Source organism: Pan paniscus, chromosome 20, assembly GCF_029289425.2.
Source record: "Pan paniscus chromosome 20, NHGRI_mPanPan1-v2.0_pri, whole genome shotgun sequence".
Taxonomy (NCBI): domain Eukaryota; kingdom Metazoa; phylum Chordata; class Mammalia; order Primates; family Hominidae; genus Pan; species Pan paniscus.
In genome coordinates this window covers 55776429-55793010 of record NC_073269.2, presented here as the reverse complement: position 1 = coordinate 55793010, position 16582 = coordinate 55776429, and the positions used below count along the sequence as shown (strand labels likewise).

General features: G+C 54.4%; 2 protein-coding genes across 20 annotated transcripts; one reads left to right on the top strand and one right to left on the bottom strand.

Moving 5' to 3' along the window:
• Nucleotides 1-1805: 1805 nt before the first annotated feature.
• BCL2L12 (BCL2 like 12) lies at nucleotides 1806-9913 on the bottom strand. 8 transcript variants are annotated; one of them, XM_034944584.3, is made up of 7 exons: nucleotides 9670-9913; nucleotides 8938-9052; nucleotides 8576-8718; nucleotides 6805-6891; nucleotides 6627-6718; nucleotides 5252-5524; nucleotides 1806-2024 (listed from the first exon to the last, which is right to left on the bottom strand). In XM_034944584.3, exons 1-7 carry the CDS (start codon nucleotides 9911-9913, stop codon nucleotides 1974-1976), a joined length of 1005 nt encoding a protein of 334 aa, XP_034800475.2. In that variant the 3' UTR covers nucleotides 1806-1973. The 8 variants fall into 8 exon arrangements, with proteins under 8 accessions (XP_034800475.2, XP_034800476.2, XP_003814388.3 ...); XM_034944585.3 differs by having other exon boundaries at nucleotides 8576-8715; XM_003814340.5 differs by lacking the exon at nucleotides 5252-5524 and having other exon boundaries at nucleotides 6578-6718.
• A 54-nt stretch (nucleotides 9914-9967) lies between these two features.
• On the top strand, nucleotides 9968-16152 carry IRF3 (interferon regulatory factor 3). 12 transcript variants are annotated; one of them, XM_008966963.5, is made up of 8 exons: nucleotides 9968-10106; nucleotides 11064-11294; nucleotides 12222-12393; nucleotides 12478-12548; nucleotides 13119-13311; nucleotides 13408-13788; nucleotides 14900-15015; nucleotides 15888-16152. In XM_008966963.5, the coding sequence occupies exons 2-8, from the start codon at nucleotides 11235-11237 to the stop codon at nucleotides 16071-16073; spliced, it is 1179 nt and encodes a 392-aa protein (XP_008965211.1). In that variant the 5' UTR covers nucleotides 9968-10106; nucleotides 11064-11234; the 3' UTR covers nucleotides 16074-16152. The 12 variants fall into 12 exon arrangements, 9 of the variants coding, with proteins under 9 accessions (XP_008965211.1, XP_034800466.1, XP_054959314.1 ...); XM_034944575.3 differs by having other exon boundaries at nucleotides 10072-10253; nucleotides 10891-11150; nucleotides 14884-15015; XM_055103339.2 differs by lacking the exons at nucleotides 9968-10106; nucleotides 11064-11294 and adding an exon at nucleotides 10899-11063.
• The last annotated feature ends 430 nt before the right edge of the window (nucleotides 16153-16582 follow it).

Below are 16582 nucleotides of genomic sequence, written 5' to 3'. Positions count from 1 at the left end.
ACGCCTGTAATCCCAGCATTTTGGAAGGCTGAGGTGGGCGGATCACAAGCTCAGGAGTTCGAGACCAGCCTAGCCAATATGGTGAAACCCCCGTCTCTACTAAAAAAACAAAAATTAGCCGGGTGTGGTGGTGGGCGCCTGTAGTCCCAGCTGCTCCAGAGGCTGAGGCAGGAGAATCAGGTGAACCCGGGAGGCAGAGGTTGCAGTGAGCTGAGATGGTGCCACTGCACTCCAGCCTAGGCGACACAGCGAGACTCCATCTCAAAAAATAATAAAATAAAATAAATAAAAATAAAAATAAAAAAATTAGCCAGGACTGGTGGCACACGCCTGTAATCCCAGCTACTTGGGAGGCTGAGGCAGGAGAATAGCTTGAGCTCAGGAGGTGGAGGTTGCAGTGAGCCAGGATGAAGCCATTGCACTCCAGCTCGAGCGACAGACCGAGACTCTAACTTAAAAAAAAAAAAAAAAAAAAAATTGAAAAGCATGGCACTAAACAAACCAAGAAAAGGACATTTGTTTCCAGTGTTTGAGCTGAAGCAAGAGGAGCCCAGCTGCAAATATGCACATCAGGTCTTTAGCTTGTTGCAGCTCTGTGCATAAGCATTGCCCTCCAAAACACCACAAAAGCACTGCCTTAATTTTTGGGGTATGAATACATTGTAGCAAGGATGCAAATTTGCAAATAATCTACAAATACTGAGGATCAACTGTAATTGGTTCGGTTTGTAATCCTGTACATTTCATTTTATTAATTTACAAACATTACTCTGTGAAGGGGGATATGGCCCTATAAAGGAGACAAACCACCCAGGCACAGTGACTCATGCCTGTGATCCCAGGACTTTGGGATGCCAAGGTAGGAGGATCGCTTGAGCCCAGGAGGTGGAGACCAGCCTGGGCAACATAAGGGAGACCCCATTTCTACAATTTTTTTTTTTTTGAGACGGAGTCTCGCTCTGTTGCCCAGGCTGGAGTGCAGTGACGTGATCTCAACTCACTGCAACCTCTTGCCTCCCGGGTTCAAGCGAGTCTCGTGCCTCAGTCACCCAAGTAGCTGGGATTACAGGCACCCACCACCATGCCCGGCTAATTTTTGTATTTTTAGTAGAGATGGGGTTTCACCATGTTGGCCTGGCTGGTCTTGAACTCCTGACCTCAAGTGATCCACCTGCCTTGGCCTCCCATAAAAATTCTTTTTTAAAAATTAGCTAGGCGTGGTGTCGCATGCCTTTAGTTCCAGCTACTAGAGAGGCTGAAGTGGGAGGATCACTTGAGCCCAGGAGGTTGAGGCTGCAGTGAGCCATGATAGTGCCACTGTATCTATATAACAGTGCAAGTATAGGCAACAGAGCAAGACCCTATCTCCAAAAAAAAGGGGAGAGTGGGGGGTATGTGTGAGACAAACCACTGGTCTGTAGGTAGATGAGAAACCAGCAAGAGAGACTTGAAAGGAGCAATGGGAGGAGAAAAACAAGAAGAGGGTGGTGTCCTAGACACAGGTGAAGTTAGACTGTACCTTTCTGTGGAATTCACTGGAAAGACTCCATGACCATCATACAGCATTAGCTAGAATAACCAGATCGTGCAATAGGAAAAAAAAATGCAAGTTGCTGGAATATTTACAGATATTCTCTCAAATATGTTACATGTCCAGGAGACAGGCTCTTGTAGGTGCTGCAAATAAATATTTCTACAATGAATGAACTGGTTCTTTCCTCAATTTGCGTAAGCCACAGAAATCTCTAAACCAAATCTCCTCTCCTTAAAACTTTAGTTCCCAAGTGTAAGAACAGACAATTGAATACTTTGTAACGTTTTTAATAAGAAAAGTTTTAAACAATTTATTTTTGGCAAAAACAGGTAGGGCAACCACCACCCCACAGCCCTGAGTGGAATAGGAAGACTTGGAAAAGCACACGAAGAGGGCAGGGACATGAGGTGTCATCTTGTAGCAGCTTCTGAGAAAGAGCTCAGTCCAATGGCAAGTTCAAGTCCACGGGTGAAACAGCCAGGATGCCCTCCTGGAAGGGAAAAGTGGCAGAGCCCTGTGAGCAGGGCAGGTGTTCCCCCCATACAGCAGCGTCCACATCAGCCCTGTGAGATTAGAGACGGGAAGGCAAGGAACCAGAGAGCGGAGGGCGACAGACACCCAGAGAAGGGGACAGAGACCCAGACAGAAGGGCACAGGGATGAGGGGGCAGGGTCCTAGCAGGAGGAGGAAAGGTTGAGCTCGAGGAGGGTCAGGACACTGGAGTGGGGTTAGACAGAGATCGAGAGAGAGTGAAGAGTCGGGGGACAGAGTCAGAGATGGGGAAGAGAGTCTTGGGATTTGAACAATTCAGAGTCGTGGCTTCGTGTACAAATCTAGATTCCAACACTCTGCATGCTGGGGACTTTTCCTCTCTGCCCCCACATGACGAGGGTAATAAGAGCCCCATGAGGTTGGAGTGGGTTGAAATGGGATCATTCCATTGAAATCCCTAGCAGACGGCCTGGCCCACTGAGAAAACTCATCTGCTATCAATCCTACTTAAAAAAAATTTTTTTAAGAAACTGTCCAGGCGTGGTAGCTCAGCCTGTAATTCCAGCACTCTGGGAGGCCGAGGTGGGTGGATCACTTGAGGCCAAGAGTTCGAGACCAGCCTGGCCAACAGGGCAAAACCCCGTCTCTGCTAAAACTACAAAATTAGCCGGACATGGTGGTGTGCGCCTGTAACCCCAGCTACTCAGGAGGCTGAGGCAGGGAATCGCTTGAACCCAGGAGGTGGAGGTTGCAGTGAGCCAAGGTCGTGCCACTGCACTCCAGTCTGGGCAATAGAGTGAGACTCCATCTCAAAAATTAAAATAAAATAAAATAAAATAAACAAGCTTCTTTGCTGAGCCCAACACTTATATCCATTCCCCTCAACATGTGCTATGAGTTCTGATCTTACTGTAGACTGGACCACTTCCAGTCCTGCTCCCCATCCCCATCGCCCCCATCCCCAAACCTTCCCCATCTCGGGGAACTTAAGATGTCGCCCTGCAGCTGCTCGGGCCAGCATCCTTTAGTCTGTCCCCACACCTGGCCCATTAGCCAAATCTGTCAGCTTCACCGCTAAGTTAAATCCAGCATTCTCCACCGCCCCCGACTTGGGTGAGATCCACTCACCTCCTCCCTGTGCCCCTACTTCTGCCCTCGCCCCCAGCAGTCCGTCCCCAGGCAGCCACCAGAGGGCGCCCATTAGCGCCTAAATCAGCACCTGTCCCTCCGCTGCTCAGAGACCTTGGCTTACCCAGAGTCAAAGTCCGAGTTGTCACTCACCTTGTCACTCACCGTGACCACAGGGTCCTGGCTGGCCCGGCGCCTCTCCTCCTCTCATCTGTCGCCCGCTCACCCTACTGTAGCCCTACTGGCCTCCTCCTCCCTGCTCCTCAAACACACTTGACCAGCTCCTGCCAGGGAAACCAGTTCCATCCAGAGCCTGGCTTGTGTCCCTCTCTCAGTGAATACCCACAGTGACCCCCCAAGGCAGGTAAATGAGACGGTGCTCACTGGACCAGCGGGGAGAGTGCCGCTCAGGGAGACTGCGACAGTCGCCAAGCCACAGGGCCAGCACGCTGGAGCCCAATCCAACTCTGAAACCGGCACTGGAGATAAAGTAAGAAAAGGAGAGGGGAAGACTTCTGGGTCTTCTGAAGCTGATGTGTTAGAGGCAGGAGACACCAACAAAGAAAAATAAACCAGAAGACAAGTAAAACAAGTCAATTCCACCATCTGTTGGAAGGCCCAAAGTGCTATGGAAGGAAAAATAAAGCAGGAAGGGGGAAGGAGGGCGGTGGGAGGGTGTGGAGGTGGCTGTGATTGTCAATGGGGACCTGGGAAGGCCTCGTTGGGGGTGAAACCAGAGCCCACCAGAAGGAGCAGAGGACGGAGGCAGGGGGTTCCCCAGGAGGGCATCCTGGCAGGCACTGTTGGAAAGGCAGCAGGTAGCCATATAACCTCATCAACAAAATGCCCGCATGCCAGGCAGTGCACAGAGGGCTTACCACATTGACCCCATTTTAACCCTCAGAGCGACCCTTTGAGGTAGCACTACTACTCTATTTTATTTTTTGAGACAGGGTCCCACTCTGTCACCCACACTGGAGTACAGTGGCGCAATCATAGCTCACCACAGCCTTGAACTCCTGGGCTCAAGTGATCCTCCCGGCTCCTCTGCCTCCTGAGTAGCTGGGAGTAAACGTGTGAGCTACCATGCTTTGCTAATTATTATTAATTTTAAATTTTTTTATTTATTTATTTTTTGAGACAGAGTCCCGCTCTTGTTGCCCAGGCTGGAGTGCAGTGGTGCAGTCTCAGCTCACTACAACCTCTGCCTCCCAGGTTCAAGCAATTCTCTTGCCTCAGCCTCCCTAGCTGGGATTACAGGCATGCCGGGCTAATTTTGTATTTTTAGTAGAGACTGGATGTCACCATGGTCAGGCTGGTCTCAAACTCCTGACCTCAAGTGATCTACCCACCTCAGTCTCCCAAAGTGCTGGGATTACAGGTGTGAGCCACCGCACCAGGTTTTTATTATATTATTTTGTTGAGACACAGCCTCACTCTGTCGCCCAGGCTGGAGTGCAGTGGCGTGATCTCAGCTCACTGCAATCTCTGCCTCCCAGGTTCAAGCGATTCTCATGCCTCAGTCTCCCCAGTAGCTGGGATTACAGGCACCTGCCACCGCGCCGGGCTAATTTATGTATTTTTTTTAGTAGACATAGGGTTTCACCACGTTGGCCAGCTGGTCTCAAACTCCTGACCTCAGGTGATCCACCTGCCTCGGCCTCCCAAAGTGCTGGGATTACAGGTGTGAGCCACCGCACCCGACCCTGGCTAGTTATTTTCAATTTTTGTAGAGATGGGGTCTTATACTATGTTGTCCAGGCTGGTCTTGAACTCCTGGCCTCAAATAATTCTCCTGCCTCGGCCTCCAAAAGTGCTGGGATTACAGGCATGAGCTACCTCGTCCGGCCTCTCCCTGAGTAACCTCAGTCACTGGTTTCACGCTCACAGTATTAGCGTACCCAGTCGCTGACGCCAGGCATAGTGTCTGCACTTATCGCTGCAGTCCTGGCATACAGCAAGGGCTCAACAGAACGAACGCAGTGGAGCTGGGAGAATACCTGAGGTCTGAGAGGAACCTAAGAAGTCCCCGCCCCTCCTCTATCACATGACAGTTAGGTAAAGTGAGGCCCGGAGAGAGAGGCTTCAGCAGCTCACCCAGCCCCCGTGGGCCTGGATCCAGGGCGTGAAGCTGTGCACGTGCTCCACGCTGAGTCCGGCCAGGGTGCCCCCCAGCCCGGCCACGCGCCGGCTCAGCTCCATGGCTAGGGCCAGGCGGGCCAGGGGCTCCGGGGAAGGAGGCGGGGGCCCGGGGCATGCTCGGCTTGGGCGAGAGCTGTCATCCCGGCTACAGAACAGCTCCACCAGGCGGGCGAAAGAGCCGGAAGACAGGCGGACCAGCTTGCTGCGCAGGGCGGGGTCCGAGGCCAGCTGTAGGGTGGAAGAGGCAGGGTCCGCGTCAGCAGCGCCCCCGGGGCCAGCCAATAGAGGGCTGGGAGGTGTGGCTTCCCGGTTCAGGATCGTTCTAGATGCTAAAGTTCTAGGCCACCCCTCATCCATATTAGCCAATCAAGCCAGACTCCAGGGTCTCTGCCAAACTACCCCCGGGATACTGGCCTGGAACGTGAGTCCCTAAACCATGCCAGGCCCTTGCCTCAACAGCCAATCAGGGCCAATCTCTACTGTAACTGAGTTAATCTAGCCATGCCCCTGGTGGCCTTTCCCAGGGGCCAACCTAGTGTCTACAACAATCTTGCCCTCTACCATTCAATTAATATTAAAGGACGATGTACCTTGTCCAAGCTCCGAAGCCAATCAGATTCCAGGACACAGCCACAAGCCACACCTCCTCTGGTAGTACATTTTCCCCTACATTCTAAGCCAGGTCCCTTCTATGCTCAGTAAGATTTTAGCCACTCCCCCCAACCCCACATTCATTCACTTACTTCCCCAACTTGGCCAGTCTCTTGTGGATAATGTTTCTGATGGCCACACCCTCTGCATTTAGGCCATGCCCCTCTAAACAATCAATTAAAACCACTAATTTACGGTACAGTACTACCCTAACCATACCCCTGTCATTCAACCATTCTTTTTTTTTTTTTTTTTTTTAAAGACAGAGTCTCACTCCGTCACCCAGGCTGGAGTGCAGTGGCACAATCTTGGCTCACTGCAACCTCCACCTCCTGGGCTCAAGCGATTCTCCTGCCTCAGCCTTCTGAGTAGCTGGGATTACAGAAGCGCACCACCACACCTGTCTGATTTTTGTATTTTCAGTAGAGATGGGGTTTCACCATGTTGGCCAGGCTGGTCTCGAACTCCTGACCTCAAGTCATCCGCCCAACTCGGCCTCCCAAAGTGCTGGGATTACAGGCGTGAGCCACCACACCCGGCCTCAACCCTTCATTGAAACCTTGTCCCAGCCTCTTTCCACCTGACCATCCAAAGAAAATACAGATCCAGCTTCTGATCCCAGTGCCCCACCATTCCGCAACTCCTGTCCTTGCCAAGGAGTGGGACAGATGCCCATCACCTTCTGGTTAATGACTTCTGCCTCCTCCTCCAGCAGGGCCACCAGCCTCCGCAGTATGGCTTCCTTCTCTGTGGATGGGGGACCCTGTAATTCTGGAGGCAGAAGAGAATTTGGCTGGGGGCAGAACCCTGACTATCTTCCCACCGCCATCCTTCTCTGGGGCTCCTCTGTGCCTCACCTGGGCTGGGCGGAGATTTCAGCTGCTCTTGGACCAGTTGTTCCAGCCGCTGGGCCACCAAAGCATAGAAGTCTGGAGTAGCTGGGCCTGGGGTGAAAAGAGTTAATGACAGGTTTCCAGGACATTGGAAACTTACGGATTCTCTCCTTCCCCCAACTACCTTGGCAGGTGGCAATGATTCCCATTTTATTTATTATTTATTTATGTATTGATTTTGGGAAACGGAGTCTCGCAATTCTCCTGCCTCAGCCTCGTGAGTAGCTGGGACTACAGGCGCATGCTGCCACACCTGGCTAATTTTTTGTATTTTAGTAGAAATGGGGTTGCACCGTGTTGCCCAGGCTGACCTCAGGCAATCCGCCCACCTCAGCCTCCCAAAGTGCTAGGATTACAGGCGGGAGCAACCAAGCCCAGCCATGATTCCCATTTTATAATGGGGTAAACTGAGGCCCAGTGAGAAAACTTGGTTAAAAATGCCAAAACCCTTGTACTTTTCACTTTATGAGATCCTCAGACTGGACTTAGAATGTCAGAGCTGGGGCCAGGCGCGGTGGCTCACGCCTGTAATCCCATCACTTTGGGAGGCTGAGGCAGGCAGATCACCTGAGGTTGGGAGTTCGAGACCAGCCTGACCAACATGGAGAAACCCCATCTCTACTAAAAATACAAAAAAAATTAGCCGGGCATGGTGGCGCATGCCTATAATCCCAGCTACTTGGGAGGCTGAGGCAGGAGAATTACTTGAACCCGGGAGGTAGAGGTTGTGGTGAGCCGAGATTGGGCCATTGCACTCCAGCCTGGGCAACAAGGGCGAAACTCCATCTCAGAAAAAAAAAAAAAGAATGTCAGAGCTGACAGGGTGCGGTGGCTCACGTCTGCAATCCCAACATTTTGGGAGGCCGACGTGGGAGGGTCACTTGAGGCCAGGAGTTTGAGGCCAGCCTGGCCAACATGGCAAAACCCCGTGTCTACTAAAAGTATAAAAATCAGCTAGTATGCTGGCGTGCACCTGTAATCCCAGTCACTCGGGAGGCTGAGGCACGAGAATCGCTTGAACCCAGGAGGTGGGGATTGCAGTGAGTCGAGATTGCACCCCTGCACTCCAGCCTGGGTGACAGAGCAAGAATCTGTGTCCAAAAGACTGTCAGAGCTCAACTAGACCTTGAAGATGATCTCATCCAAGGAAGGCAAACACAAGACATTACTGTTAGTATCCCCCTTCCCTCACTCACTACAGACATCACCAATTGATCACAGCACTTCCTCTCCCCAGCTGTGAACCCCTTTTCAAGCTAGCACTCCCAGCAGCCATTACTAGTCTGTCCAGGTTCACACCTATGAGGAAACTTGTGGGTCACCTTGATCAAGTCCAGTGACCTCCTCCCCAATTCCTACTCTGCTATTGGAAAAACAGGGGAGCAGGGAAGAGAAAGCATTTTCCCCAGAGTCACGCAACTAAAACAGCCAGGGAGATGTGACTGAAAACCAGCCCTTCTGCCCCTCTATCAGGGGTATTCCTGGCTACAAAAGTCCTAGGGGCAGGGAAGTAGTTATGGAAGGAAAGAGACAACAACCAGATTGACCAAATGCTCTCTGAAAGCCAACTACAGAATTGACAGAAATCTAACTGGGGAGGGGAGAGGACAGGACGGTTCTGTCCTGAAGGCTGGTGCTAGAGACTCCACACAGCCACCCCCTAGCTGAGTGATCTTAAACTAGCACCTTATCCCGTGTTCTGCCGGCTTCATAGATGATCATGGAAATCTCTTACCAGGCTCTGAACCATAGCAGGGGTGGATGGGCAGAGAGCAAGGCCGAGGGGACTCAGAGGGGGCTGCTCCTCGCCCCAGGGAGCAGGGAAGACATCTTCGAAGGCGGCTCAGGAAGTCTGTTGGCTCTTCTTGGGCAGGGCTTCTGGGGAGGAGGACTTCAGAGACTGACCCCACCAGAGATCCCCTGCAAGCAGTCTCTTTCCCCAACTCCCTCCCTCCTCCGCTGAGGACCTCTCTCCAAAACCCCAAAGACAGAGAATAGAGCCAGATATAAAGAGAGGAGACAGACTGAGACCAGGAGCAAGAGTTAGGAGGGAGCCTCAAATGATGGCCCCTGGGGGAGAAGGGCCACTCCTCTTACCTAGGTGGAGTTGGAACAGGAGACCCGGCAGCCTCACCACGCCTAAGGAAGGCAGCTAGGACCCTCAGCGTGTCTTCCCGGAGCCCCAGCTCTTCAGAGCCTGCCATGGAGGCACCTGTGAGAGAGAGGGTTAGGGACTGGACTCCAAGGGTTTAGCAAGAAGTGGAGGCTTGGGGACCAGGACTTGTGAGTCCCAAGGAAGGTGCTGAGGGCCTGGACTCCTGGGTCCTTTGGAGAGTGTGGGTCTGGGGGCCTAGACTCTTGAGTCCTCAGACGAAAAAGGGATCAGGAAAAAGACTCTTTGATCCAAGGAAAGGTGGTGGGGCTGGGTGCCCAGATTCGTGGGTCTAAAGGAGGAGGGAGCTGGGGTCCTGGACTTCTGAGTCTTAGAGAGAAAGGAACTGGAGCCCCAGACCCTTAGGTCTCCCAGGAAGAAGAGGCTTAGCGCCCCAACTCCTGGATTCTGTAAGAGGCATATGCCAAACTCCTGAAACCCTTAAAGCATCGGGAACTACCAATCCCAAGAGGTTTCAGGGCAAATCTTCCCCTAGGTCCGCGCTTCTTCGCCGCGCAGCCTGCTGTGAGGTGTAGTTCCAAATCTCCGACTCCTGCTGGAATCTAGAGGACCCTGGACAGTTGGATATCAGAGAAGCGGGACTGGGGTGCCCACTACTGGATCCCGGCCCCCTCCTCTTCCCTCCTCACCCCACCCCTCGTCAACACCCCGCTGACCTGGTCCGGGGCCCCACCGCCGCCTCCTCCACTCAACTTGCGGTCTCCTCCACTCAACTCGTACAAACTTTATTAGTTCAACTTTCCCGCGCCTGCGCACTGGGCCGGGTCGATAACCGGCCCAACGAAGAAAGGGCGGAACGCTGGGTGCACGCTCAATTTGCATGTGACGCTCCCAGCATGCCTCTGGCCGGAAACCCAAAAAAGGGCATAGGGGCGGGAACAGCCCAGCGGGCCGTCCCATCGGCTTTCGGGTCTGTTACCCAAAGAATGATAAAGTTGGTTTTATTTCAAGAAGTCGATCGAAAAGAAAGCCCCAGCGCTCTAGAGCTCAGCTGACGGGAAAGGGGGTGCGCAGCCTCGAGTTTGAGAGCTACCCGGAGCTCCAAGACAGGGGTGGGTTCCAGCTGCCCGCGCGCCCCGACCTTCCATCGTAGGTAACGCGGAAGAGCCCGGGAGAGCGTTGGTGGCGTCCGAGAGCGAGGAGCGGGAAAGAGGATGGGTCTGCACGGAGAGTGGAAAGGCAGGCTGTGTACTCTGGGGAAAGTGGAGCAAGGAAGGAGCTACAGTGGCCGACGCTGGAGGTCGGCTGCAGAAAAACTAGAAAAAGTAGGGAGGGAAGAGGAAAAGAGGAGGCGTCTACACTGAGGGGGTTCTAGAGAGGGAGGGGTGGACTCCGTAGATGGGGGTAGTTCAGTCTCGAAACCTGGGGCGTGCTCTGTCCTGGAGGAGGGAGGCGGGCAGTCGGAGGGGAATTGGTTGGAAGTTCTGTGTTGGAAATGTTTTGGGAGATCTTCTGTAGGGGGACTGTGGAAGGGGGTCTACATTGGGGTAAGTGCAGGAGGTAGAGGCTTACACGTGAATCGATTCTGCACTGAAATAACTAGGGAAAGAGGATGCTACCCTGAAAGTGGGGATACTTACTTTCGATGATGTGGGGGAGGGAGGAGGTCTATACTGGCGGAATTGAGGGAGTGGAGGGTCTGCACTGAAGACGCTGGGGAAGGATGTGCCATGGATATGGGAAGGAACCCTAGCTGATTAGAGAGCCTCTCGGGAGGATGGGAGGATGGGAAGAGGAGGTTTCCTGTTTGTACCCCCGAAAATATGGGTGAAGGACCTGTGCCGTGGCCCGTGAGAAGGAGGTCTGGGTGCGGAAACTCCAGGCAAGGTGGGTCCGGGGGAGGCCGGTCGCGCCCAGGAAATGCCCTATACGCGCAGGCCGGACCATGGGAACCCCAAAGCCACGGATCCTGCCCTGGCTGGTGTCGCAGCTGGACCTGGGGCAACTGGAGGGCGTGGCCTGGGTGAACAAGAGCCGCACGCGCTTCCGCATCCCTTGGAAGCACGGCCTACGGCAGGATGCACAGCAGGAGGATTTCGGAATCTTCCAGGTGCGTGCGACGACCTGGGACGCTGGAAACCCGGAGCTGCGCGCTGGGCGGAAAGGACTCCTAGTGGGCCCGGCTGAGAAGGCGGAGGTGGCGCGCGAGGGGCGGGCTCGTGCCAACGCCGGTGGGTGGGGCTAGAACGGGAGGGGCGGGGCTAGCCGGATCAGCTGACTGATGGTGGGGCGCAAGCAGGGTTGGAGCTGCAGGGTTACGGGAATAAAACCGGGAAAGCCGGTTAGTACGCAAAGGAAATGCATCCTGGGGGTTTGGGGCTTTCTAGAGGCCGGGGCTCTTGGTTGTAGGATAGATACTGGGGGATGGTTCTTGAAACATCAGAGGTGAGGCCTGGAGCCCCAAATCTGAGGTTCCTAACCACCGAATTAGTATATGCCAGAGGTGGTAAACAGTGTGAGGGGCGGGGTTATCACAGAGGGCGTCGCGGGGCAGGTGGTGCACGGGATTAGACACCAAGTTGGACTTGGAAGCCTGGCTTAGAAAGAAAAGGTTTTTGGGCCGGGGGCGGTGGTTCACACCTGTAATCCCAGCACTTTCCAAGGCCAAGGCGGGAGGATCGCTTGAGCCCAGGAGTTTGAGGCCAGCTTGGGCAACATAGGCTCCATCTCTTTAAAAACAAAAACGAAACAAAACAAAAACCAAAGAGGTTTCAAAGGCTTTTGAAGAGGCCGAGCACAGTAGCTCATGCCTGTAATCCCAGCACTTTGGGAGGCCGAGGAGGACGGATCACCTGAGGTCAGGAGTTCAAGACCAGCCTGGCCAACATGGTGAAACCCCATCTCTACTAAAAATACAAAAATTAGCCAGGTGTAGTAGTGCCCACCTGTCATCCCAGCTACTCAGGAGGCTGAGACAGGAGAATCGCTTGAACCGGGGAGGCGGAAGTTGCAGTGAGCTGAGATTGCACCATTGCATTCCAGCCTGGGTGACAGGAGTGAAACTCCATCTCAAAAAGAAAAAAAGCCTTTTGAAAACTAGAGGTGGGGGATGGAGGTAGGTGGGACGGGGGGATTTGGGGATGGACCTTGCAGAGTTAGAACTTGCCAGGGAAAGAGGGTGGTGTTAGGACTCAGGAGACAGGGTTAGGGCCCCAGGAACAGATCTAAGTCGTCCTCCCCCACTATCCTGACACCACTGTTGCCCCAGGCCTGGGCCGAGGCCACTGGCGCATATGTTCCCGGGAGGGATAAGCCAGACCTGCCAACCTGGAAGAGGAATTTCCGCTCTGCCCTCAACCGCAAAGAAGGGCTGCGCTTAGCAGAGGACCGGAGCAAGGACCCTCACGACCCACATAAAATCTACGAGTTTGTGAACTCAGGTCTGCCAGCTTGGGGTTCGTGTGGGAGGCTGGGGCCCCAAGGGTTCCTGGCACTCCTACTCCCCTCACCATTTTTCTCAACAGGAGTTGGGGACTTTTCCCAGCCAGACACCTCTCCGGACACCAATGGTGGAGGCAGTACTTCTGATACCCAGGTGAGAATGTGCCCAACCTTCATGCCCCTCAGTCTCTGACCTGTCCCCATGGGCCTTGTCCTCTCCCTCTAGATCATCCCCCCACTCCCCTGCCTCCAGCCTGCCCCTCACCTGAGCCAGTGCTGACCCTGTCTGTCCCTGCCCCAGTCTCCTCAGGAGAAAATTCCAAGTCTTCACCCAGCATTCAAGGCCCAAGCACACCTTCCCGGGATTTCATGGATTTCGATTCGCAGGGGGCTGTCAGCCTCTTGGGAACTGAAAAACTCCCTCACCTTGATCCTGCTGAGGCCCAAGCTGGGGGAGCATCCCCTCTGAAATTCTACCCAGCCTGCTTTGCCCAGGTCTTACCTGCATAGAGCCAGATCCTTGGGTTGGAATGGTAGCACCTGGCGTTCATTAGTGTTTGTTTGGCTGTTGATGCCATGGCTGGCTCTGTCCCCAGGCTGGAAGCCCCTTGAAGGCAGAGCTCAAGCCTGACCTCCCTGCATTGCTGAGAACAGACCTGGTCCATATGAAGTCTCCAGAAAAGGATATGGAAATGCCTGATTCTCTTTTTTTGTTTCCCTCCAGGAAGACATTCTGGATGAGTTACTGGGTAACATGGTGTTGGCCCCACTCCCAGATCCGGGACCCCCAAGCCTGGCTGTAGCCCCTGAGCCCTGCCCTCAGCCCCTGCGGAGCCCCAGCTTGGACAATCCCACTCCCTTCCCAAACCTGGGGCCCTCTGAGAACCCACTGAAGCGGCTGTTGGTACCGGGGGAAGGTGAGTGTCAGCTGCAGGCTGGGAGGGCTGAGGTCTGGGCGGCAGCCCCTGACTCTCAACCCCTCTCCCCTTCACGCCGCTGCTGCCGCTGCTCAGAGTGGGAGTTCGAGGTGACAGCCTTCTACCGGGGCCGCCAAGTCTTCCAGCAGACCATCTCCTGCCCAGAGGGCCTGCGGCTGGTGGGGTCCGAAGTGGGAGACAGGACGCTGCCTGGATGGCCAGTCACACTGCCAGACCCTGGCATGTCCCTGACAGACAGGGGAGTGATGAGCTACGTGAGGCATGTGCTGAGCTGCCTGGGTGGGGGACTGGCTCTCTGGCGGGCCGGGCAGTGGCTCTGGGCCCAGCGGCTGGGGCACTGCCACACATACTGGGCAGTGAGCGAGGAGCTGCTCCCCAACAGCGGGCATGGGCCTGATGGCGAGGTCCCCAAGGACAAGGAAGGAGGCGTGTTTGACCTGGGGCCCTTCATTGTAGGTGAGTGAGACAGGGGCTTCGCCCTGGCCAGTACAAAGCAGCCTGCACAGTGGTTAACAACTCAGGATTGGCCGGGCACGGTGGCTCACGCCTGTAGTCCCAGTACTTTGGGAGGCTGAGGTGGGCAGATGACAAGTTCAGGAGTTCGAGACCAGCCTGGCCAACACAGTGAAACCCCATCTCTACTAAAGATACAAAAAAATAGTCGGGCGTGGTGGCACGTGCCTGTAATCCCAGCTACTCGGGAGGCTGAGGCAGGAGAATTGCTTGAACCCAGGAGGCGGAGATTGCAGTGAGCTGAGATCGCACCACTGCACTCTAGCCTGGTGACAGAGCAAGACTCCATCTCGAACAACAAAAAAAAAAGAACTCATGATTAGGACTGAATTCAGACCCTGGCTGCCCTTGGCCCGCTGTATAACCGAGGCAAAGGACTTTGCCCTGAGCCCGTGGAATCCAAGGACGGTCTCCTCTCTCTACCTGCCTGCCAGCGCTGGGGTGAGACACAGGCCCAGTACATAGAGCGTGCTCAGGGAATTAGCTGCCACTGTCATCATCATCGTAACTAATGATGGTGAACAGACCAATAGCAGGAAAGCTACATCCCTTAGGGTTTCGCTGTGCAGTGGCACTTTCTGCCATGATGGAAATGACAGTCACCTGCACTGTCCGGTGCAGCAGCCACTAGCCACAGGGGCCGAGCACTCAGGTGAGGCGAGTGCAACCAGGACATGATTCGTTTTAATTGGTTACAATTTAAACTGAAATAACCTTACATGATTAATGGCTGCAATTGGACAATGCAGCCTCAGACGGGACTGAATGCCAATCAGCTTCTCCAGATTCACTGAGCATCCTTGGGAGCATGGGCCCCCTACTCTGGGCCTGTTATGAATGCTGAGGCTTGGGGGCTTGGGGGTGTGGCCTTCCAACAACCCCACCCTGATGGGAGGGAGGGAAGGAGGGGACTTTCCCCAAACAAGCAGTCCCCTGGTCGAGGCAGCAGAGGGCCTTAGGTCAGGGGAGATGGTGGGGGTTATCATTCAAGTTTACGGGGAAGGGTGGGTAGAGGGTCCTCTCCTCATCCCTGACTAGGCTCCTGGGCCCCCAGATCTGATTACCTTCACGGAAGGAAGCGGACGCTCACCACGCTATGCCCTCTGGTTCTGTGTGGGGGAATCATGGCCCCAGGACCAGCCGTGGACCAAGAGGCTCGTGATGGTCAAGGTGCCTGCAGACCTGAGTCCCTGGGGCTGAGAGGGGTGGCCTTACAGAGGGAAGAGGTTGCTCCCAGGAACTCCAACTCCCAGAAGGCCCTCTAAAAATCTGCAACTTCCAAGATCTCTGAAATAATCAGTTTTTCATCCCCGGGAGCTCCTTCCCATGGCCTCACCTGCAGAACCTGTTTTGAACTCTCTAAACCAGTGGTCCCCAAACTATTTGGCACCAGGGACTAGTCTCATGGAAGATAATATTTCCACGGACAGGGAGGGCTGGTTTCGGGATGAAACTGCTCCACTGCAGATCATCAGGCATTAGATTCTCTTAAGGAGCAGCCTAGATCCCTCACGTGCGCAGTTTGATAGAGTTCGTGCTCCTCTGAGGATCTAATGCTGCCGCTGATCTCACAGAAGGCAGAGCTCAGGCAGTAATATTCCCCCACCCGCTGCTCACATCCTGCTGTGCAACCTGGTCCCTAACAAGCCGTAGGGGGGTTGGGGACCCCTGCTCTAAACCATGTAGAAGCTGGTGGACTCAAGTTTTAGCTGCCATTGTGAGGCCATGGCTGTGGCTCCCAGGAGTCAAGATCACAGACTGCTCAGCCCTGACTCTGTGTGTGTGTGTGTGTGTGTGTGTGTGTGTGTGTGTGTGTAAAACTACAACTCCCTGCAGCCCTAGGCCTATGGTTCAGTTACAGCAGTGTGGGTGTGTGTATGTGTGTGTGTGTAAAACTACAACTCCCAGCAGCCCTAGGCCTATGGTTCATCCTGGGTTACAGCAGGGGCTGCAGGGAGTTGTAGTCCTCCCAGCCCTGACTCCTACCTTGGTGGACACTGGCTGGGTGTTTTCCCTGACTCCTGTCCCCACTTCCCCTGCAGGTTGTGCCCACGTGCCTCAGGGCCTTGGTAGAAATGGCCCGGGTAGGGGGTGCCTCCTCCCTGGAGAACACTGTGGACCTGCACATTTCCAACAGCCACCCACTCTCCCTCACCTCCGACCAGTACAAGGCCTACCTGCAGGACTTGGTGGAGGGCATGGATTTCCAGGGCCCTGGGGAGACCTGAGCCCTCGTTCCTCATGGTGTGCCTGCAACCCCCCTGTTCCCCACCACCTCAACCAATAAACTGGTTCCTGCTATGATCACTTCTTGTGCGTGTCTGGTGTTGGGTGCCCTCTGACCCAATATGGTTGTTATTCCCGCTCAGGGTCTCAGTTTACCCATCTGTGCAGCTATGTACAACTCAGGTGCTCAATGCATGAAGACCAAGCACTGCAGGGGGCAGCTGACACCTCCTCACTTCTGCCCAGGGACCTGGTGGGTGATGGCTGTCCCCGTGTTGTAGACCAAGACACAGGCTGGGAGAGGCGCAAAGGTCACAGAGTAGGAAACACAAAGACTAGCCAGAACCCAGGCCCCCTGCCTTGCCTATGAACAGTTTGGGCAAATGGCCCTTCTCCTTCCAGGCCTCAGGCTCCCCTCTACGTGGGGCTGGAGGGGGCCTTGGTAAAGGGGCTCTGCGGCCACCCTGGAGCCTGCAAAGCCTGCCTGCCTGGTGACCCTGGGCACTGTCAC